The sequence below is a fragment of the Papilio polytes genome, unplaced genomic scaffold (genome assembly GCF_000836215.1).
Source record: "Papilio polytes unplaced genomic scaffold, Ppol_1.0 DF823823.1, whole genome shotgun sequence".
NCBI classification, from domain to species: domain Eukaryota; kingdom Metazoa; phylum Arthropoda; class Insecta; order Lepidoptera; family Papilionidae; genus Papilio; species Papilio polytes.
Window position 1 is genome coordinate 1,228,787 of NW_013525381.1, and position 23,553 is coordinate 1,252,339.

General features: G+C 31.9%; 4 protein-coding genes across 5 annotated transcripts in view; 1 reads left to right on the top strand and 3 right to left on the bottom strand.

Moving 5' to 3' along the window:
- Nucleotides 1-9,308, bottom strand: part of LOC106103333 — a 26,074-nt gene extending 16,766 nt beyond the window's left edge. Inside the window, exons 1-2 of the mRNA XM_013283070.1 lie at nt 9,243-9,308; nt 8,193-8,553 (exon numbers count right to left, since the gene is read on the bottom strand). Coding sequence (XP_013138524.1) covers nt 8,193-8,410 — 218 coding nt within the window. The 5' untranslated portion in view covers nt 8,411-8,553; nt 9,243-9,308. The remainder of the gene's footprint in view (nt 1-8,192; nt 8,554-9,242) is intronic.
- A 1,175-nt stretch (nt 9,309-10,483) lies between these two features.
- On the bottom strand, nt 10,484-18,205 carry LOC106103408 (vesicle-associated membrane protein 7). Its single transcript, XM_013283167.1, has 4 exons — nt 17,462-18,205; nt 17,157-17,385; nt 14,101-14,168; nt 10,484-12,689 (listed from the first exon to the last, which is right to left on the bottom strand). The coding sequence occupies exons 1-4, from the start codon at nt 17,663-17,665 to the stop codon at nt 12,531-12,533; spliced, it is 660 nt and encodes a 219-aa protein (XP_013138621.1). The 5' UTR covers nt 17,666-18,205; the 3' UTR covers nt 10,484-12,530.
- Nucleotides 18,206-18,519: 314 nt separating this feature from the next.
- LOC106103349 (pyridine nucleotide-disulfide oxidoreductase domain-containing protein 1) lies at nt 18,520-20,164 on the bottom strand. Of its 2 annotated transcripts, XM_013283091.1 has the most exons (2): nt 18,960-20,164; nt 18,769-18,856 (listed from the first exon to the last, which is right to left on the bottom strand). In XM_013283091.1, the coding sequence occupies exons 1-2, from the start codon at nt 20,026-20,028 to the stop codon at nt 18,852-18,854; spliced, it is 1,074 nt and encodes a 357-aa protein (XP_013138545.1). In that variant the 5' UTR covers nt 20,029-20,164; the 3' UTR covers nt 18,769-18,851. The 2 variants fall into 2 exon arrangements, with proteins under 2 accessions (XP_013138544.1, XP_013138545.1); XM_013283090.1 differs by having other exon boundaries at nt 18,520-20,164.
- Nucleotides 20,165-20,418: 254 nt separating this feature from the next.
- Nucleotides 20,419-23,553, top strand: part of LOC106103334 (sorting nexin-25) — an 11,351-nt gene continuing 8,216 nt past the window's right edge. The window contains exons 1-5 of the mRNA XM_013283072.1: nt 20,419-20,859; nt 20,934-21,241; nt 21,585-21,757; nt 22,095-22,281; nt 22,917-23,163. Coding sequence (XP_013138526.1) covers nt 20,629-20,859; nt 20,934-21,241; nt 21,585-21,757; nt 22,095-22,281; nt 22,917-23,163 — 1,146 coding nt within the window. The 5' untranslated portion in view covers nt 20,419-20,628. The remainder of the gene's footprint in view (nt 20,860-20,933; nt 21,242-21,584; nt 21,758-22,094; nt 22,282-22,916; nt 23,164-23,553) is intronic.

Below are 23,553 nucleotides of genomic sequence, written 5' to 3' on the forward strand. Positions count from 1 at the left end.
CATTACCTTTCGGATAAAAAAAGAATTATCCAAATCGGTCCACTAGCGGCGGAGTTATGCCGTAACACACATAAAAAAAAAATAAAAAAAATAAAAAAAAAATATACCGACGAATTGAATACCTCCTTCTTTTGGGAAGTCGGTCAAATACTACAGCAAGTTTGAAACTACACACCGGATAAAGCACTGCACTATCCACTGCTCTACCTCACTGTTCTGCTCTTGTGTGAAGCTAGCATTAGAAACGAGAACTAGAATTCGGTATTAGCATAAAACAAACTTTGCCTGTCTTCCCGGCGACAGTCCTCGTAAATATTAATAAGGAAATCTGAGTGAGAGCCGCGGCTTTGTGCCGTATCGTACCTTATCCTAAGCCGCCAAATGGATTCTGTCTGTTTAGAATTTTAAAATCTTACATTAGTATTATGTTTGCGTCTTGCAAATATTCCGTTTCTATGCAGATTATACAACTAATTTGGTAAGCACCAAAAGCTAATACAGATCCAAATTGTGTATATGTATATGAAAATTCATTAATATTTATAATCCAACCTGCAAGCAAGCGGCAAGCATTGAAAAAACATCCAACCCACCAAATCATCGGAATATCTGCGTGACGGCAACAAAGGATCTTATCGGAGTTCTGCCGAATCATGCTCTATAAATAGGCGACTTCCCCACTTTACGGAACCTGACACCGTAATATTTGATTTATGAGGCGTGATAGTCCGTTAAGTAATATATTGCTTAGCGGACGAAGACAAGGGTTGGGGGAAGATGTTCGGCAACGTCAGATACTGTTTTAACTTATGACGAGGTAACGATATGTTAATGACAGCTAAGGTTTTTTATAACCGATTTTTGTCTACATACAACAGATGACGAGTGTTACTTTTTAGGATTTTTATTCTGTCTTAAAGTTAGAGAACATAAACAAATATTGTTTTTCGAATTCCAGAAGCTTTTATTAGTTCCTTTTGAATACAAATTGAATCAGAGGAATCACTAACCTATAGATTCATCCAGTGTTCTAGTCAACCTTTCACTTATTATTCTAAATCGATAGGCTTTGGAATATTTTAACACTACTCTTTACTTTTATTGGATTATTTTCCGGTTAACGAAAGTATCTAATACGTGATATTTAAAAAAATGTTTATTTTAATATCACGTACAGACAGCATTTTCTGTCTGTACGTGATATTAAAGTAAGTCTCTTCTAACAGTTTGAACCAAAGATTTGTAAAAATTTAAAAAGTTTTTTTAACGTTACCCGAAACTGACTGCAACGATATTAATAAAGTGATATTCAATAGCTATTATAATAGGAAGAATAACATTTTTGCATTTGTTAAAAAGAACTTCGGCAGTGCTTATAGCAAAACACACGTAGTCAGATTGGAAACAGTATTACAAAACGGCGTTCAATTCTACATCCCCGTCAATAAAACCTTGTTCGTAAATTCACAAGCCGCTGCCGTAAAATAAAACACCAAAACAGGAAGAACGTCCCTCCCTTCCGAAGGTTCAGATGTGATGCGATATATCACTATTACCCTTTCCAACATGCGCACATCTGTTACTGACGCAACTTGTAATAATAAAATTGCTTGAGAGTAACATAACTCCCTTTTATTACAAATACGTTTGAGGTTATCTTTGATGTGGTCACTGTAGAAAATTCATCTTACTTCATACTAATGTTATAATAGCGAAAGTTAAGATGGATGGATGGATACATGTTAAACTTTGTACAAGTCTAAATGGCTGAACTGATTTCGATTAAATTTGGTATAGATGTAAAGGATAGTGTGAAAGAATACATAGGCCACTCACCTTTGTTTTATTTTAAGTTCGCGCGGACGGTGTTGCTGGCGAAAGCTATTGATTCATAAATTATGATTTTAGTTTTCATCATAGTATGAAAATATTACAATGAATGATACTAGCACGTCCTTGCTGATGTACAATGAATAAGTGCAGCAATAAATTTACTCAACGAAGAAAGCTTTGTGAAAAGCGAGCAGAAATTGATAAAGATGTCCATGAGTACGTGAGAACCATACGATAAAAGTAGTGTTTGTGGATATAAATTGCTACTAACATTAACAACTTTAACCAACCTCTTCCATTAGAATTTGTACTAATGCTCATAAACAATATTCATAAGTATTTTCCACGTTCTTATTACCACCAATAGTAGAAATCAAACTCACAAACAAATTAAGTATCACCATTAAAAAAACAAAAGTCTTTTTAATTCCTGTTAAGTCATAAGTTTTATGATACGCCTTGTAAATAGGAAAGAGGTAGGAAGGGAGAGTTTGAAAGGCTTCTCTAAACTAACAATATATAACATAGTCTGCCCGTCCGATAGAACAAATGTTTAATTTGAAACCCATTGTTTGCTCTATGTGTTTTGACGAAAGTTTGCAAGAAAGTTAACAAAATTTATTTTTTGGCCCTTCGAGCCGGACTAACCAGAATTGCACATTAAAACGCATATCAAAATTTTCACTGCGAGACTTAATTTTCCCTTTAATTAAGCAATGTGCTCGCCGCTCGTCAAACGCACTAGTCCGTTCCTTGTGGTGTAATTTAGAGGTCGCTCTCGTGGACGCAGACGGGCGTGAAATTAGCGCGGCGTGTCGCGTCAAGTGTTGGCTTGTACGCCCACTCCTGTCCACACTGTTGCCAACATCAAACATATTTATTAAACACATATGTGATGTTATTGACACCCCAGCAAATATCTAATTTTATTACTCTGTCAATACTACTGTAATCCACTTTATGTTCAAATACAAGCTATTTTTACTTGTATTTTAAACACGACGTCTCCAAAATTAACGATTTATTGTACGAAATCAAACACGTACAAGGTATTGGAATCACGTTTCTCGCTTCCTAATAACTGAAGGCAAATATCGTATTCAATTGGTATGTCTCAAAAAGTTTCGAGTTCAGGGACTTTTGCAATAAAAGTCCCTTAATACATAAAAGTTTTAGACGTACCGGTATAAAATTTTGAATATGTACAGTGCAGAAAGCATTTATTTATTTAACTAACAATATTTGCTCGGCCTGCAAGTCTCAAGCCAACAATAAACCGATTGATTAGCTTCCTCGGTGCTTGTAACACGAGTGTTGACTCGTTAGGCCGCGCAACGGGAACCTTAAATGGCACGTTCTCTACCCTGTCACTAGTTTGTACCATAATCCACAATGTTGAATTGTAATGTTACTTTTATTAACAACTACACTGGAGACAGCATTATCTAGTTAAAAATAAAATTTAAAAAAACATGAGAAAATAATAAGGAAGAAACTAATGCTAAATCCACAGACTACCTACACAAAAAAGGGAACTTTTTCACCTAAATTCGTTAGAATAGTAAACGCCTATAGACATGCGCATTTGCAAATGTGTTGTCTACTTTAATCGATATTATTAGGTAATTTTTTAATGAACTAGAATGCTTTAACTATTTACTAAATCTAAAAATGGACCCGCGTATATTCAACATTACAAAAGATTTCTACCCAACTGTTATATTTATATCACTTTAAATAATAAACGATTCATCATCTGCTATGATTTATGATCAAAGTAAATCATTAGTCGGAGCAGGTAATGGAGGCGAACAAGCCGCAAATAGTTTGCGACTGTATCCGCAACAAGTTAACTTACCGTCACTATTGCTTGTTCGTGCAAATCTAATTCTAGATTAACAAAACGACAGGAACAGGAAGGATTTGCTAGTAAACGCAGATTTTCACTACAGAAACATTATTTTTTAATCGTAAGACTATTTTGTTAAAATCTTGTTTTAACTTTGACCGCCACTGATTATTATTATGGACATCAAGGTTATGTTACACCAAAAATATGCATCACAACACTGCTTACGTAAATAGCTTATCAGTGTGAAATATCTGCAATTGGTTCTTAAACTAGTCATGGTATAAAAGCGTTGACGTCAGTATCATTTAAAATGTATACTTTTCAATGTAAAATCTTTTTCACTATCTCTAAAAAATCTGAAAGAATAATGTCTATAAATAGAAGCCAAAAGTTATACGTAGATAACTGTATATTTTAGTATTGCTAACTTATCGAAAACATTAACAATTGTAAAAATGACAGTGAAAAAAAACTGTGATTTTATAAAAAAAAATAGGTCTAGTAAGTTAAATTATTACTTATTTTAAAACTCTTAAGTCATGACATAAAAAGTAAACAAAAGCTCGTAAGCATAATTTTCACAGCTTATTTTAAACCACACAAGCTATCTTAACGTTTACTGAATTTACGTTGGAAATTAAAATAACCACAAAATGGTGAAACAATTTTCTTTTTGCATTTCATCGTGTGGTAATTTATGGGGGTCGTAAAAGGTTCGAAAGGATAGTACACCTTAATATTAATATACGTGCATGCATGTAAGTATATTTACATTAACGGCAATATATTATATTTATGGAAATTTACAAGAATTATTAGAAGTTAATATTTTTAGGAACAGTTAAAAGATTGCAGTCAATAATTTGTCAATTTAAACTGCAACGTTTTTATTAGTATGTTGGTATTATTAGTCTTTTTGCAATCCTACATGTTATATCCCAAAATCAACGTCAATACCTGGCGACACTCAACCTAGGTGCAGGCTTTTAGGTAAGGAGTAGCCTTTTTAGTTGAAGAACCATAAGTCAGTCCAACTTGTGAATGCCACAGACGACAGTAAACTTCGTACAAAATATATTGAACATTGCTTTTACAGAATAACAGCAATTGAATGTTTATTTTATTAAACTTATTTGCATTATGAATACACTAGTGGTCGACTGCGAATCCGTTCTCGCGGAATTAAAAATACTTTGTTAGGAGTCTAAGTGTTCTTCTAGATTGTGTTCTGCATTTATGTCAAATTTCAGCCACTGGAGATTCGTGCAAATAAACATCCATCTAAACTTTCACATTTATATTACTAAGATTATTTTTGGGTTGCTTTCATTGCCTTGTATAAAAACGTTAAAATAAATGACGATCGAAAATGGGTCGGCTGAAACCATTAAAGTGAAAACAAATAACATTTAATGTAATAAAACCCTTGCCCTATAGGGAACGAACGACGAAATAATTCTTTGGAATTGAAGGGTCGTTAAGAAAGTCATTAAAAGAAAACCGTAAATCTCATTCACAGTACTAACGCCTTCAATGGTGGTCTTCACTTAACAGCAATCACCAATATATCCATCCATCTCACTTTTATCTATGTAGACAAACAGAGACAAAACATAAAATTCAATAAATACTTAAACGGATATATAACGCGCATAACATTTATAGACTTGCTTTGAAGTATAATTATTATCTAGGGTTTTTTGAATGTAATGACTCTACATCATAATGAAGGGTTTTTAAAAGTTCGCAGCATAAAGTTTGACTTTTCAAAGGTTGGATACATTATCACTTAAATCTAACTTAACAAAGAACATTTTAGGATTCTGTCTAGTGCATTCTACAGTTAACTTGAAAATCAAAGTCCTTTTGAAGTAATAATTAAACATTTTAAAAGTTTTAAATGCTGTATAAAAGACGCAACTTCTTTTGTGATTTGTAGCGGGTAATAATTTGTACTCGGTGTTTAAGATTGTTTAATTGACTATGACAAAGAAAGAGATCTAACAATATTCTGTTCAATTAAAATATTAAAGCTACAAACAATTTTTATAGTTGTAAATTGGTAGGAATAAACGGAACACCATTATTCGCGAAACCTGAAAGGTCTTTATAGATACCGGATTTACAAAAGAAATTCAGGTACAATCACAAAAATGTTATTGGCTTGGCAGAATGATAAAAGTTAAAAAAAATGATTTTTCTTAACCGTTCTAAAACAAATAAGTATTAGAAACCAGTATAGTTTTGTAAGCAATTTTTTTTTTTGAAACTACACGCGAAGGTACTTTTTTGTTATATACTGCCTGGAATCCGCATTTCTATTGCAGGAAGAAAACCAGGTCATGAGAATAAGGATTTTCCGTTTTCTAATCTTAAAACCGCACCTGAAGAATAAAAGACGCTGAATACGAACACTAGCATTACAAAAGGTAGCCTAGCTACACAAATACGTGTGTAATTTTGAACCACATTAATAACAAGAAAAATATTACATGAAACAAGAAAAATTATAGCCCTTAAAAATCGATGTGATGTCGTAAAATTAACATTTTTTTTAGAAACCAAAGCACGTTCCGTCAACACTTCTCGGAATAAATGAAAATGAAAGAGACACAATAGTAAAGGTTACTGGATTTTGGTAGATAATGTTAATATTTGTGTTTCTAATACGAGCTTTCGCCCGCGAATCCGACCGCATGGGATTAAAAAAAAACAAAAGTGAATAGCTTGTGTGTTCTTTCCGGCTATCCTCTACATCTATGCCAAATTTCATCGAGATCGGTTAAACCGTTTAGTCTAAAAACTCTAAGCATTTAAATGCGAAAGTTTATATGGTTGGATGGATGTTTGTTAGAGTTTGTAGTCTAAACGGCTGAACGGATTTCTATGAAATTTGGTATAAATGTAGAGGATATTCTGGGAAAACACGTGGGATATTTACTTTGTTTTTTTTTTTTATTTCCACGCGGTCGACGTCGCGGGCGAAAGCTAAAGTATAATTTAACTAAGAAGTAAGATTGAGACACCTACTTTAGTATTGGACATTTTTTGAATGATGTAGATTCTTACCAACTGCACCCTTTCTGATTAAATATTCCATTATCACGTTTAAAACTATATCAAATCCGGTACAATCAACCTCGCCCCTTATATCACAATGGGATCAGTGTTAGTGCCGCTTAAATGTATGCCACTGATATCAGTTAGACAGGTCGTATCCGATCTAGAGGGCTTTCTCCGCAGACCTTAGGGTCAGTTAACTGATACCATATGTCAAGCGGTCAGATAAACCCGTTTCAATGATAAATGAATAGTTTTTTAAACGTATAAAACCGCAGCTGCTCTTATAAAGTGACACATTGTGATGTAAATTAGCATTTGGAAGTTGCAATAATCGTCCCATATATTAACCGAAATAGTTAGCGAAAACATGTAATTTTATTAACATTTAGGCATTTATAATTACTACAAAATAACATAAAATGTTTAATAATTCCATGTTATAACGTTCGTTATAAATGAAATCCATTTCGAAATATTCAATAAAATCATGGAAATCATTGCCAAGTTATTTGGTGGTTATTGCCTAATTAAACTGGGCATTTTCCCGCTGTATTCGATCGCGCTGATTTTAATTTAAGACCAATAAACGATTTTCGCCGCCAAAGTTATAATTAGGGAGGCAAATTTAATTAGCATGGATGGCGATAATTGAATATTAATTGCCAACAGACGCTCAATTGATTTTAAAATAAAATCTATCATAAATGTTAATTGTACTCATAGTATAACGGTTACTTAAGCAGTACAGAGCTGACGTGTAATATCTGTTCTTTTAGGACTTAATAAGCCCTAAAATAAAGTTGGTCCTAATCTTAGTAATCAGTATAAGTGCCTATAAATTCCATATCGATGGAATTAAATACGGAAATATCATTGTAACTTATTCGTATTGTTACAACCACAAGAAATACTATATTCCTATATGAACACCGACCTAGCCCTAGTTACAATCACAAGTTATTTTAAAGTGGAAAAATATACAACAATTGTTATCTATGCAAACGCAATACTATTATTGCGCTTAGGACGCTAGTTATGATTTGCCTCTCTGCATGCCCCGCTTATGCAAAGCAACATCCTACTTTTTTTAACAGAGATACTGGAGCTATTCTCAATGCTTAGGCTTTGTGCGGGAACTTACACAAATTTATTTGAGGTTAAATAGAATGATGTCACAGTAACAACGCGAGGTCATTTACTGTTGTACTAGCGGTTCGCTTCCGCCGAAATGTAAAGGCGGTAACACGATACAAAGTACCTTAGCTATGTTACCTTATTTTATGTATGAAGTCGACTACATCAATTACTTAATCTACGCTAAGATGTAAGTAGGTAGATACTAACGTAGGTTGACATTAAACAAAAAACAAACTATTGTCTCTAATTAAATCCACGTACCAAAGTCTATTACAAGTACCTACTAATAAAACTAAACAATACTTACTATTGCGCGAGATCTTTGTCGTCAAGTCCGGAAGGCGTCGCGAGGGTGTCCGCGTCGCCATCCCGCCCGCCAGGGTGTTCAGGAATTATTCGCTCGATTGTCGTCACTTCTTCAATATCTGAGTCGATCCCTTGCGCGAAATCCATGTAGAAGGACTCCCTCGAATCGCTCGAGCCCCGTCGCAACTTTAGCGACAGGTCAGGGGAACTGTCATCCATTTTTGTGACACTTACACGTACCCACACAATAAAATGCTACTTCATTATCTCACTATTTCATTTATCATTTCATTATTAGTGTTAACCCATTTTTGAATCCAGTGTTTACACCGTTCAAGTAATAAAACTCACGAAAGTATAATCTAAAAATGTAAAAAGTCACATCAACTAGAGCAACATTATAATCAAGTAATCCATTGAAAGAAATATTTACACTTGAAAAACAAAAAACGTAACTACGTAAAAAGAACAATGACCCCCGAAAACGATTCGTAACGTTTCCTAAAGCAACACCGTTTCCTGTTACATTAAGCCACGGATCGAGCTCACGAATACAAAGACAAATATGCACAATAAAAGGAATCAATTTATTAAACGATGCTCGTCTGTTACGGTCAAGTCCATCAGTCAAAGTTAATACCGCTTTGTAAAGCCTGAATTAATAGTAACCTATCTTGACAACAATAGTCAAAGTAGTCCGACAACTATTTTGGTCCTTCGAGGTCAGATTATCTAGTTACAAGCGTGTGCCATATTAAGAAACGTTGAATATTATTGAATGAAAAAGTACAATAGCGTGTGTAAAAACATTTATAAAAACTGAAGGCGGGTTTCGGCTTTCGTTCTACAATTAATTCCTTATTTTTAAATAGGGTAAGCCGTTGGATTAGCGTAAACCACATCCGTAAACATGATATCAATCGCCGGCGATCCCTAGGGAACAACAGCAGTGTACCGCAACAAACATAATAATGTACGCACTAGGCGATCCGAGGCGATTCCTATGCTACACGCGTACCGCTTCGTAGTACTATAGACACGAGCGACTCACACAACGACGTATGCACGTGTTCGGAGGGACGCGAGCGCGGCGCGGCGCCCTCTCGCGGCGGTGGTTAGCGCGCGAGTGTGGGCACTCCGTGTTCCGGGAGGCCGGGAGACCGGGGGAGGGGAACAACCCTCCCGGCCCGGGATCAATCACTCGCATACCCCGTATTGGACCACCGATATTTGAATAGGGTGGCATTGACATTGTACGGTTTTACTCTACAAATTCACTTCCTAGTTTGAGTGATGCTTTTAATTTTCATGACTATAGTTCATTCCACTATTTCTTTGAACAAGATTCCGTAAACCACTTATAGTAACAATTAATTAATTACCATTTGAACCCCCTGGATATCTTAACTAACCTTAAAATGAAGGTTGAATGAGGCTTTCTCAAAAACTGTATTTCTATTTTGCAGTTACTATTAGATCTATACATATTTATGAAAGCCTTAATAAAATTGTGATTACTATACTTTTACTATGCCAATGTAAAGTACACTGGAACCCATTTTCAAAGTATCCACAATAAACTATTCTCAGAAAATTTACTTGTATAATTTTTTACAACTTTACCTTATTTTAATAAATTATTTTATAAGTTTTGCAAGGATCAAACTATTCATTTTCTTCCTTACAAGCAATATTCTTATTAAAAAGGGTACATTCCTTGTACAAATCATCACCAGCTCACTATATGTTACCAAGGGGCTCGGAGCCTACCCTAATAAGGGGTAACTAGGCTATCGTCAACCACGCTGGCCCAGTGTGGGTTGGTTGACTTCACACATATCTTTGAATTTCTTCGCCGATATGTGCAGGTTGCATCACGATGTTTTCCTTCGCCGTAAGAACGTCGGGTAAATTATGTACGTATGAAAATTCGAAAAATCGAAAATCACATTGGTACATGGCGGGATTCAAACCCATGACCTGTAGATTACAAGTCAAGTGCTTAAACCACTGAGCCACCGACGCTCTTACAAATGTTAAGTAAATATTTTTGTTTGAGTTTTTAGCAGGATTATGAAATAAAACAATTTTTAATCTTACTCATTATAATAACATAGTTTTCAAATAGTAAACAGACTATTTTTATACTTATAATATATAATGATATCACAATACTTTTAAAAGTCTTAATTATTATTGAAAGATAAAAGAAATTAAGCAAAAATATTATTGTATTTATAAACGTGAAAAAATAAAGTGCTCTGGTCAAAGTATTAAAAATTATATTCCCAAACTCTCACTTCATTAAAACATTGAATACAATTAAAAAAAATACAAATTACTAACATTGTCAACATTACAGATTAGGATTTTAAAAGTGACAAAAATTGCTTTACAAATTTAATTATTTATAATGGCAATACATCATTAACACAAGACATTATTTTGAAGTGTATTCACAAATAATGCGTTTTATTATTTCTATATGTGAAATTGTAGTGTGTATGACAAATACATATATAAAATCTTGGTGGCATTTCAATCTATTTCTCTATTGCATCACTTTCTAATGTTTCCACAAGAATCAGTGACATATATTTCTACAGTACAATTTTATATTAAAAGTTAAACTCCTAATAACATAAGTGTCAACATATAAACATAAGCCACAATTTTCATGTTTAAATAAAAAATATTCAAAATAAAATAGTACATAAACTTTATTAAGGCAAATTTAAACATGTATATTCCACTTTCAAAGTACATATAGGACATTAACTGCAATCCAAAAATATTTTACAATTAAATGAAACATAACAGTGGCTTAAAACTGCATTAACTTGTATTGACATATTTTCATCTATACTTTTCATACAATAAAACATGAACACACACTTTGTTATGTAGGGTTTCAGCAATTACAGCATATTTTTTAATTACTCTTTTTTATAGAAACACCTACACTATCAAGATGCTATAGGTTATGTAGGGTAAGGAGGTTAAATATGTTTTCTTTTTAATTTTATTTTTAACCTGTACTTCAACCATGTGGGCTCAAGATTTGGAAGACTGTGCGCAGATCTATGCGTGGAATCCACAGCTATATAACTTCACGTTTTTTTAAATTAAGTGTATTAATTTGAAAAAAAAATAGACGTTGTTAAAAATGACAAAAACAACAAGCCAATAGAAGCAAAGAACCAAGAATGCCATAGTAACGATAATTATTAGCGAATGGCAAAGGCCTTCGATGTCGTTTAATTATTTGAATTTTGACATTTGCAATTGAAAATTATTCGCAATTTTACTATACAAATATTGTACTATACAAATAAAAATTTACATTTTCATAAAGTCAGCTGAAACCCACACTAATAAATGAACTCATAAAGATTCACAATTTAAATTTCAATACAAAATACAATGAAATAAACTTCAAAACATGACACTAACAGTCTGAATATTACGACACTTTTTGACGTTGCAAGAGTGCTAGTGAGCTGTAACAATTTGGTTTGATTTCTACAGGTCAAATATCCTTGTAGGTCTATAATTCTATAGTAATTAACATATATTTGACATCACACACTTTTTAGGTTATACGATAAATACTGATAGACATATGTAAGTTGTAGAGGGGACTATATTAAAGTTAAAAATTAATGAATTTTATGAGTAAATATTATGAGTAGGGAAATTCTATAGAAACTTGAATTTGTCTTTGATATTTAATCACTGGCACATACAGATCAAATTTAGTGCATCAAATACAACGCAACCAAGGTAAATACTTTCATACAAACATCTATTTGTCTTTTACAATACCAGTCAGAATATGTCCTTTAATTTACCGTTCAACTCGAAACACACAAATTAATTTCGCTACTCACTTTTTAGGACACTTTCACTGGCTAATAATTGCATAATTTTTCAACGACAAACCGGTGCACTTGTTTTAAAAACATTGCGTAGACTGGAATATTTCGTAACCGTCAAAATTCGAAAATCAAAACTTATATATTTTTGTCGAATTTTTAAATTTCAAACTACAACTAAAAGTGCTGTTTTAAATGGTGAATAAAATTTTTATAACTTTCAAAAAGCATTTTAAAGAGATTTTTTCAAATAAAATACAATTACAGCCGCATTTACAATTCATAAAAGGTCACAAAGCAGTCCCTTAGCGTAAATTTCACAATAAATCTACACTAAAAGGCTTCTTAGCGACCAATTAGAGATTACTGCTGTTAGGCAATTTAATCTTTAGGATATAGAATGCCTAACATTTCGTGGTATACATCTCTATAATTACAATTATCGATGATAACATGATTAAGATTTAAGCAACGCAAGACTTCCACGCAAGTCCACCGCAAGCCATAGCGCCTATCAGATATATCGCTAAACCAACGATAAGAATCAATATCACGTACATCTTGATATTCTTCCAGAACAAGGAACGCTGGAGGGTCCTAGCTGACGCACGATATGAGACCGACTGTAAAATAAACAAAGAATTACTTACTCATTACAATTACCATATCTATAGTGTTGAAGGATCAAACAGTTTGGAGATCTCGGAATCCTCTTATTCTGCCAACGAGGGGCAAGTGAGTCAAATCCCACATAACTTTGTCTTCCCAAGGAAGACAGGGTATCGTAGGCAAATTCAGAGATGTCAGGGATACCAAAAAAGATCAAATTGTTTCAAAATTTTAAATGGCAAAAAAATCTTCGAATATATATAAAATAATTCATTTAAAACAATGGCCACATAAAATCATCAAGAAATGAATATCAGCAAACTTTGCCTATATCTTTACATTAGTGTAGTGCTTCCTTAGGCTAAGTTAAGGTAGTTACACTCTTCAATGCCATTACTACGGACAAGATCATGGAAGTCGTATAAAATCCGTACGAGGGAATCCAATACAAAAAAAAATGAAAATTACAATGTATACAGTACTAGCGCTTAGTACTCGCGACATCGTCTGCATGAAATTAAAAAATGCCTATGTTACTCACTGATAACGTAGCATTTTCATGGTAAAATATTTTTTGAAATCGAGTTATTTCAATAACATACAAAAATAACCTTTTTTCTTTACATTAGTCTATACAATATTGGAAAAATATACTTTTACAACTATATACATTACATGTAAAAGTTACAGTATGAATTCTATATTTGGTTATTAACGTTTGAATTTAAATATTAATTGGAAACACTTTCCATAGTAACAGTTCGTAAAACTGCTATCAGAATTGTGGTTAGATTTAAATTTTACGTTTCCTATTTCCTAAATCGTACAGCATGACGTGACGAAAAAATTACTGTACTATTCCAGTAATACGTTAAATGACGACTGACTAAATTATTTTATCTACATCTATACTATTATAAAGAGAAAAGATTTTTGAATTTCAGCATGTTTTGAAATAAAAAAAAATCCTGGTTTGATTTCAAAAATTCTTGTACCATTTTAAAAAGCTGTTATCTCTGAGTAGCACAGGCTATGTTTTTCATTTTTTTTTTCAATTCACGGAGACAAAGTCGTAAGCAACGGCTAGTTCTTATATATCGCGTCTTCATTAACACTGTTTAAATAACTTAGTAAGTGGTCTATGTGTCCGTCTAGACTATGTTTTAGATCTGTGCCAAATTTCATAGAGATCCATTAAGCCATTTTGGAAATAAAAATATAATGAAGATGTAGACAACAGACAATTTCTTATACATTTTCCTATTTGAATATGCATGATTAAATACTCCATCAGAAAAAATGGCATGTGTTATCCTGTATCACAGGTTTTTTGTCAAATTTTCTTTGTTTCATATAGAAAAACTTATCTAACTTCTTTAATTTTATTCGTCTGGAGCAATATATTATTTAAACGAGTATACTTACATGTGTTGCCAGATTATCAGCTTTATTAACCAGTAATTCTAGTTTTTCGCCACGCATCGCCATGTTGTCTGTAACACAAAGGGCATTTATCTATACTATTAGATACTTATTATTTTTTAAAGTGTTAAGATTGAATGTGGATGGCTACAAAGGTAAAGGAATACCGAAGAAAGTATGGATGGATTGTGTGAAAGAGTATATGCTTAAGAAAGGAGTGGATTCAGATATGACGACTGCTAGAGATGTATGGAATAGCAAATACTGTGCCGACCCTCTGTAAGGGATGATGATTAGATACTAATTATATTAATAACTAGCTGTCCCCATACGGGTTCATCCGCATGAAATTATGAAAATTTTATTTTTCTCTTTACATTTGTCAAATTGTCAATAGCAAATGTCAAAATGACATAACATGGCATGACAAACTTAGCAATGTTTCTTTCTTGATGTTGGCAGCAACTTATGGTCTCTTTCCCACATTAGGGTTTTTATCCAAAATATTTACCCCCTAAGTTTAACGGCGTGAAAATATATAGCCTAAAGCGTGACGTAAGTGTAGGGCTTTTTACTAAAAAAAGAATTATTCAAAAATATAACTGCTGACATCTTAGGCAACAAGGAGGTGTGTGTTTACGCTTTATCATAATAGTATAGATTATAATAACTTAGTTAATTAATGTAACAGAATACACATAACACATTTACAATGACAGAAGAATTAAAAATACACACACGGAAAGAAAAGAAGAAACTAAAAGAAAGAGAAAGCAATCTAGGGGACCTGATACCCGCTTCTTAATATAAATATTTTTGTTTTATAAATAGAAATTATTTGTGATAAATAAATTCAATAAATGAAACTAAACTGAAAAAATATTCTCTGATAATTAAAAAGCTACTAATAAAAAAACAAGTAAAATGAGATTAGACAATATTTTAAATTGTTTAGGTAAAATCGGACAAATTTAAATAAACTTTAGAAAGTCAAACTAATTAATATTGTTTTGATAAAAATGTAACTGCAAAATTAATACCCATTACTAAAACAAGTTTGGTATTTTTGTACGAGTAAATAAACTTTACATAAAGTGATCATTAAAATGACACACAATGAAAGGTTTCTAGAAATTATAAAAATAAAGAAATAAAATTTAAGAAAAAGTTAATGAATCAGAAAAAACTATAATAAAATCTAAACAAAATTCGTTTGGAATTCACTATTTTCCTACAAGACGTATATTTGGACATTAAACATTTAAATATATTTAGATTAATACAGATTCAAACTTCTTTTTTTTTTCTTGTTTATCGATTAAGATTACAGACAAGATTTTTTCACTTAATACCATATTAACATAATACATATTGATTATACAGCCGTGAGATATAATGAGGAACAGAGGATGTTACTTCAAGGTCTTAACTGTATAGTTTCTCTTTGCAAGCTATTATGTATAATCTTTCTTATGCAAATTTTAATTATTTAATATACTTATTTACATTTTTGTTACATTATCACAAACCAGTCTTACATCTCCTAAAATGTATTATGAAGATAAGCGTAAGTAAAAACAAGTTAAGCATCTAAAATTCTATAGATAATTAATAAATTTATAGACTTTCAAACCAATCAGAATAGACAGGACATTTTTAGGTTTTTCATACAATAAAATCAAGATAATTACAGTAATACTAGCTTCTATCCATGACTCCAACCATGCGGAATTATAAAATTTCTTAGTAAGTAGTTTATGTGCCTTTTCATCCATACTATGGTCTACATCTTTGTTGAGATAATACCCAACATCCATCCATCAAAACTTTCACATTAACATTATCAGTATGAATTAGATTAAAGGAAATAATACTATTATATACTACTAAGGAAATAATATTGCAACTAGAATCAACTGTACTACCCTTTAATTTGTATTTATAAAAATTGTTTTCTTTTGTGTAAAAAGTTTATATAAATAAATAAAAACAAACACAAAAATGAAATATTTGTCTACATATTAAAGTGGCAAAAATACAAGGAAACAACAACTAGGGTGGATATAATCTGTACATCATTAATCATGTTGCATATTGACATACAAATGCTTTGTTTACTTGCAACAACCCAAACAATGTGATAACAGTCTGATAACAAACACATGTAAATAAAAATATCATTACAACCAGAACAAAGGCAAATTAAAATATTCCAATAATTTAATGTAATAATCTCTTTTGTCTACTCTGAGTGTTACATGGAATGTTCTTTGACAAGAAGCTTTTTAATTTATGATAGATTTTGTGGTTTTTGATACTCTTTGATTGTTATATAGAATAGGTTGCTATGGTTATGTTGGTTTAAGCCAGAACTTGAATTAATAAATATAATTAAGAAGTTATCAAGTCTTTAAAATTAGCAACAATTGTTATTATTTTACAATACACCAAGCAAATACTCTTCTAGTCCAATTTTTATTTTGCAAACAAGTAAAAACTACTTATATTTTAAATGGCTCCATTTTAAATGTAGCATAGATAATGCTATATTTAAGAATTAAGTGGAAATATATGAAAATTATCTGTAATACAAGTCATTAACTGATAAGTTAAACAGACAGTTAAAATATAGTTAACAGTTACAGCCTATCAAATAATCTTTAAGATATGTTGTTTACGGGTCAAGGTTAACAAGAAAAATGTTCTGTTTCTAAGGTTTTTTTAGACACAAAACTTAATAATCTATTTAACTAAGCTTGCAACTTTATCTGCATGGAATTAAAAAGCAGTAAAACATATGGCCTATGTTAATCAGTGATAGCATATTAAAAATAGTGAAAGAATTGTTAAAATCATCCCAGCAGTTTTCAATACATACAAAAATACAAATCATTTATCTTTATAACATATTAGTAGATAACCAAATTGTACAAAACCAAAAATAACTATTCCATTATGGTCATAATGGAGTTTTTTTTTTTATTTTAAAAATTACTACACTGCATGTTTTAGTGTAATTATTTGTGGCAACGATTTTGATAGACTATAAAATTACTTACCAATGTTTTTAACCATGATGTTCTTCAGTTCGTCAAGTTCACCGTGCACTCGAGATATAGTATCTAAATCTTTTGACTCGCTGTAATGTGTCATCTCAGTGGCCAGGACTCTTGAAAACTCCCCATTCATAGCATAGGGGATAGCTGTCTGTGCAGTATCCCCAAATGCTGAAGTAAATCTTCTTTTGATTTCATTTAGAAAAAGGAATGCTCTCGAACGTTGAAATTTCTAGAAGTTTAACAACATTAGTTTTTTTTTTTAATTATACTATTTAATCAAGAATACAGGATGTACAAGTACTTACGTCGTCAGTAATGCAGAAGTATACAAGTTTGTTTTCCGCAATGTAGTGGAATAAGTAATTCCCGTGTGAATAGGTAAGCTTGTCATCGCGAGGTGGAATCTTTGTTAGTATTTGTTCAGTGACTTCTGTAAAATTTCCAGCGCAAGTAGCATACTTAGCCAAGACAACTGTGCCCCGGGCAACTACGCTGAATAGAATCGGCATTTTGTTTATTTGCTTCAATAATCGCGGTATTGAGAGTATAAAGACAAACAAAACAATATATATTAGTCACTCTACAACGTATAATCACAACCAATTTTTTGCGTACTTATTTTCCTTTTCAATCACGAGAACTTATTTTTGTAAGATATTTTTTCTGGTCACGACCACAATAAGTAAAACTGGTAATTATCATTAACTGTATACAAATAAATTAATTATTTCAACATAAGCTGAAGTGAAGCTGAAGCACAAAATTATCTTGATATGACATGACGTGACATGAGTGAAAGAGAGTAGGGATGCATAGATTTAACGAACTAGTTGAATTGAATAATTTTCATACTTCAACGTTTCAACTGTTAACCGTTTTTCATTTAATTGCGTGAATTAATAGTTAATTTACACACAAATGACTCGTCGTTTTTTGTTTTCGCCACCAGTCTTTGCGTTATTTCTGTACTGAATATGCAATTAACTAGTCCTCTGCTTAGTTGAAAAAGTTAAATCTTTTCATTTTGTTGACTCCGAAATGAACATCCCTATTTACAAGCCAGTGTTGCTAGTACGGTACTGTTAAAAATGTTGCTAATTTAGAAAATCAAGATTTTCGTTGTTATAACATTTTTTTTTGTTTATAGGACTTTTACATCTACTTCATTTTTTTAAATGCTGATGTAACTTAGACAGTTTAAAAATTATTTTTTACTAGTTAGGTGCACTGATTGACTGCATTTATAATTATTTTAACAGACAATGGTACCTTTTGAATAAATAACATGATTTTTAAAACAAAATTCAATTTATTTTAATATTATTGTCAATATAAGAATCTGTCATAGAACTAGTTTAATAAATAAAACATGTATAAACAACGAAATATAAGAAAGCCCACATTTTTCTTAAACTTAAGTCTTTGGCAAATACACAAAATTATAAATAACTTAATCAAAATAGTCATCTATGTCAATATCAGGATTCAGGATATCATCACCAAATGGTGTCAAGTCTATTTGATCTAATATAAGATTTTCAACCATTTCTTCTAAATCAGTCTCACCAATTAATATAGCACCTTGTAACCTCCCATTTTTGAGAACAAATTTTATATACTCAAGATTGGGAGTTGTACGAAGTAATATTTCGTAATCATTTCCTAAGCCTTGACCATTGTATTTTCCTAACAATATTACTCTGTAACCAAAGAGAGTTGTACAATGAGTGAAAAGTTCAAAGCAAAAATCTTGTAAGATATTTTCATTAGTAATCTTGGCATGCATAGCTTTAGCTGCCATACCAGCCATCTGCCGAGCTTGAGTCCAAAGCCTTAACTGAAACCAATGTGGAGCATAATCCCAGGTAGCTGTTGCAACATCTCCAGCAGCAAACACATCTTCAATGGAAGTCTCCTGATATTCATTAACCGCTAATCCACCATCTTGTCCTCTTTTTGGTTCTTCATCCCAAGAAAAATTAACAGCCGGTTCAACCCCAGTTGCAGATACAACAAAATCACATTGAATCACATTTCCACTAGTTAGCTTTACTTCTAATGGATATTCTTTATTATTTACTTCTTGAAATGAATCAACTTCAACATTGTAAATAATTTCTAGTTCTTGTTCTGCACAATCACCAGTAAGGGTTTCAAGTTTACGGTACCAATCAGGTCCTAGAGCTGCTGATTTCAAATTCTTATTAATTGCTATCAATTTATCTTCCTCTGTAAATATGTGCCTCTTTAGGATTGAAGGAGCCTGTGGCCCATCAAGTGATTTTGTCTTCATAGTGTTTTGAAAAAATTCTGCAGCCCCAGGATCAATAAAGGTTTTTGAAATATAGTCATCTCTTATCACCCACACCTTTTGTATTCCATTAGTAGCATGAACTATTTCAGATGCAATACCTCCATTTCCGACTATCACCATTTTTTTACCGTTTTTAAGCTTTTCTTTGAAGTCATTTACAGAATCTGTATCTCTTATACCTATAATTCTGTCACATTTATTAGAATCTGATATTAAACGAGGTATACCTCCAGTACAAATACAGATTACTTTGTATTCAATAGTTACACCACTATCTGTAGTTGCTAGTTTTTCTTTTGTGTTCAGAGTTTTTAAAGAGTCATATATAATATTAAGATTGGGATGAATTCTTAACAATGAACTAGCTTCGGTTTCAGAAACATCAAACTTTACAATAGTTTTAGCGTAGAAACTTACATTGCTTACATTTTTAACTAACGAAGAAGCAGTAATCATTGCAAGACTCTCTTCGGGATGCAAAATAGCTAAAGTCTCCACGCATGTTACTCCGGCTATTCCGCCACCAACCACTAAATACGAAACTTTTATATCAGCCATAGGAAAAATTTCAAGATCACAATGAATTCCCACAATTTTAAATTAGTTAATATGTCGCAACTATTACTAAAAGTAAGTAGAAATAAGTTTGTTTTGTATTTATGTTTTAATTTTTGATGTGCTTGATTGACATTTGACACCTTGTTTTTGAGAGAGACTTGACATTGATAATGTCAAATACGATGGATGAGATGAACAAGATTTTTTATATTTATATTGAGACCATTTTATTATCCTGATTTAAATAGTACTACAGTTTTTGGTATAAAAATAAAACACTAGAAATATAAATTCTATGCATACTACATCATTAATTTTTAAAAAATATATGTCTCAAACGAAACAGAAAACTTTTCTATCTGTCAATGTCAATGTGACACAGTAAAACGAAACATCAATACTACCCCGATTGTACTCAATCCGTAAAGTAACAAAATGAAATGAAAAAATATAAAAACAATGTTGTTACCTAGTGCATCGTAAACTTTAAAAAGATCTAAAGTAAAAAAAAACATGGACGCTATCATTTTATCTACTTGTTAATAGCCAAAATAAGTACTTAGCTATCGAAAATATACATCCCATTTCATATTTTTAACGATGTTCAAATGGTTTTTATTCTCCACACTCCCTATTTCTATTTCAATATTTTGGTATTTTCCACTTTTATGGAGTATATCGTATTTGATCTTACTTAGTGTACTTATCGGAATTGGTATTTTTATGTTAACTTTTTGGGGCCATATTGCGTTATCCTCCCCTCACCAGGCTTCCCTGTTTTTATTAGAAAAGGCGGAAAAAGAAACGAGGTTTTTGGACGAGACAATCAGGGTTTGTACATGATACTACTTAACTATATTCAAATTAATCTGTATCTATTTTCTATTTATTATTTTTGCATACAGGAAGATCAAAAGTCATGGGTGTATGTAAGACGAAAATCTCACTTGGCTGTTATTTTCGGACGCACTGTAGATAGTCAATTGCAACTTTTAATAGACTATATGATAAGAGATTTTGTTGCTCGATGGTTGAAGGAGTTATCACACAAACCTGAGCCAGTTATTGATAAGTTCAAGGAGCATATGTGGGGTGCTGTTCAAACACTGTATGAAAGATTATTGAGAATAGATGCTGAGAAGTTATTAGCCAATGATATGGTAACTAAAGTAACACAACACTTTGAAAGAATAAGGATTGCTAGAAGTTGTGCGTGAGTATTTAAACCTGTAATATCCAGTAATTGTTTTCATATTAATCTTACTTATAAATTTATAGAACTAAAGCCTACTTATACTAATCTTTAAGTGGATTTTGCTTTTTATAAGCTAAATATAATTCAATTCCAGTTCTCTTACAGATTGTTTCAAAAGTAATATACTAATGGCCTGTCCCACCACTGGCTGATAGAGGCTCAGATAGCTTAAAATAACATCACTGTCAGATACATGAATGAAATTCTATATTTCTATCACATATTTTACATGTTCGATTGTCAATAAGGCCCTAAACATTGTTTTTTAATGTATAGTAATTTATTAATTAATTATTTGCAGTATAGAACTGAACCAACCTCCCGTATTTGCCCTGGCACCGCATTTGATGTCCTGTGAGATGGAATTGCATTACCTGCGTCAGATAAGCGAATTGATCATAATGTTCCTAATGCCTCGATGCTACTCCTTAACACCAGTATCACACCTTCTCAGAGAAATATTGGCTTGCAAAAGTATGTACAAGATCTTTTGTATTTAATTATTAGCTATTGATCATGACTTTGTCCCAGTGCAATTAAAAAATAATAAAATTATGCCCTATGTTACTCAGTCATAGCTTTTTAATGCTGTAAGAATTAGAGTCAGATTTTGAGTTATTTTAACACAAACAAAAATAAAAACCTTTCCTTTAAAAAGTCACATGATTTAATGTATTTCATGTTAGATTTGCAGTTTTGCATAAAAAATCCAAAATGAAAATTAAATACATTTTATGAATGACAAACATTAGTTTCTTTGTTTTATTAATAGTAGTGGTTTATTTGAATTTACTTTTTTTTTATGTTTCAGTTTTGCAACCAGCTATAAATCTAGTCACAGAGCCTGATTACATAAATCAGAAGATAATACAGTATTTGGAGGCACAGAAAGAAGTAGATGCAATGCATGTGAGGACACATGAGTATGCAAAAACATTTGAAGATTATATAAGACTTATAAACAGTTGCAATAATGTTGACACACTGAAACGGTTACGGTATGTAAACATATACATAACTCATTGCATGTAATTGCTATGTAATTAAATCCACCTGATTAAAAAAACCTTGCTGATAAGTACAGCCGCGGGAACCCGCAGTGCTCTAATTATAGAAAATTACGTTGTTTCTTGCAAAAAAACAAACTCCACCTCTTACAGACTAGCTGTTGCTCGCAACTATATCCGCGTGAAGTTAAAAATAATATAAATTATAGCCTATGTTACTGACAGATATATTACTTTTCTAATAGTGAAATATTTTTATAAAATCGGCCCAGTAGATTGTACGTGAATCAAATACATACAAAAATACAAATTCCTTTATAATATTAGTATATAGATAACCAATTTGATACCAGTGAGATGCGCAAACTACAGAATAATAAAAAGTAATTAGTTGAGTATTATTGATTAACGCTTTTTTGTACTCAATAATATAAAACTAACTTTATTATGGACCAGTCCCAGCGCCGCCTGATAGAGACTCAGAAAGCTTAAAAATTACGTCACTGTCAGATAAGGGAAAAATATTCGATATTTTAGATTGTTATCAGACAAGTTGGTGGGACAGACCCTTAGTCTACAAAATTATAATGAAATATAACCAATTTCATTTATTAAATTTGTTACAGTTACGATATTGTTACACAAATAATGCAAGCAACTACATTACAAAACATGAAACGTGCAAAAGGTATAGATGTCGATATAATTGAGAAAAGCAGCACACAGCACAATCTCAGCCGCCAACAACTTGCCGAAGCTAAGAATATCAAGAGATATATTAACCAACTGACTATAGCCAAAGTTGAATGTGAAAAAGCCTTGAAAAAACTTGGATGGGACGGTGCTTTCCCCGCTGTTGAATCTGATAGTAAGGTATGTGAATGTAACAAAATATTAACAAGGCAAAGGTGTGTCACGATCTTACCGAACTTGTAAATTACAGATATCGGCTATAATCTTGAATTATTGATATTTACAATTAAATGAAGTGACTCGCGTAATTTGTGTCGTTACTGTTGTAATATATTGCAATATTTAATCTAGAATGGCAAATTTTATGCCACTGTCCAGGTCATTATTCAAATACTAATCATAATTATTCAAATTTGACCATGATGTTATCCGCGGAATAAAAAACTTAATAAGATTATGTTCTACATCTGTGCCCTTCTTCGGATTAAATGGATAAGCCATTTTGGAGATAGTCACAAACATCTATCCATCTAAATTTTCTCAATTATAGCATGTACTAGCTGTTTTCGT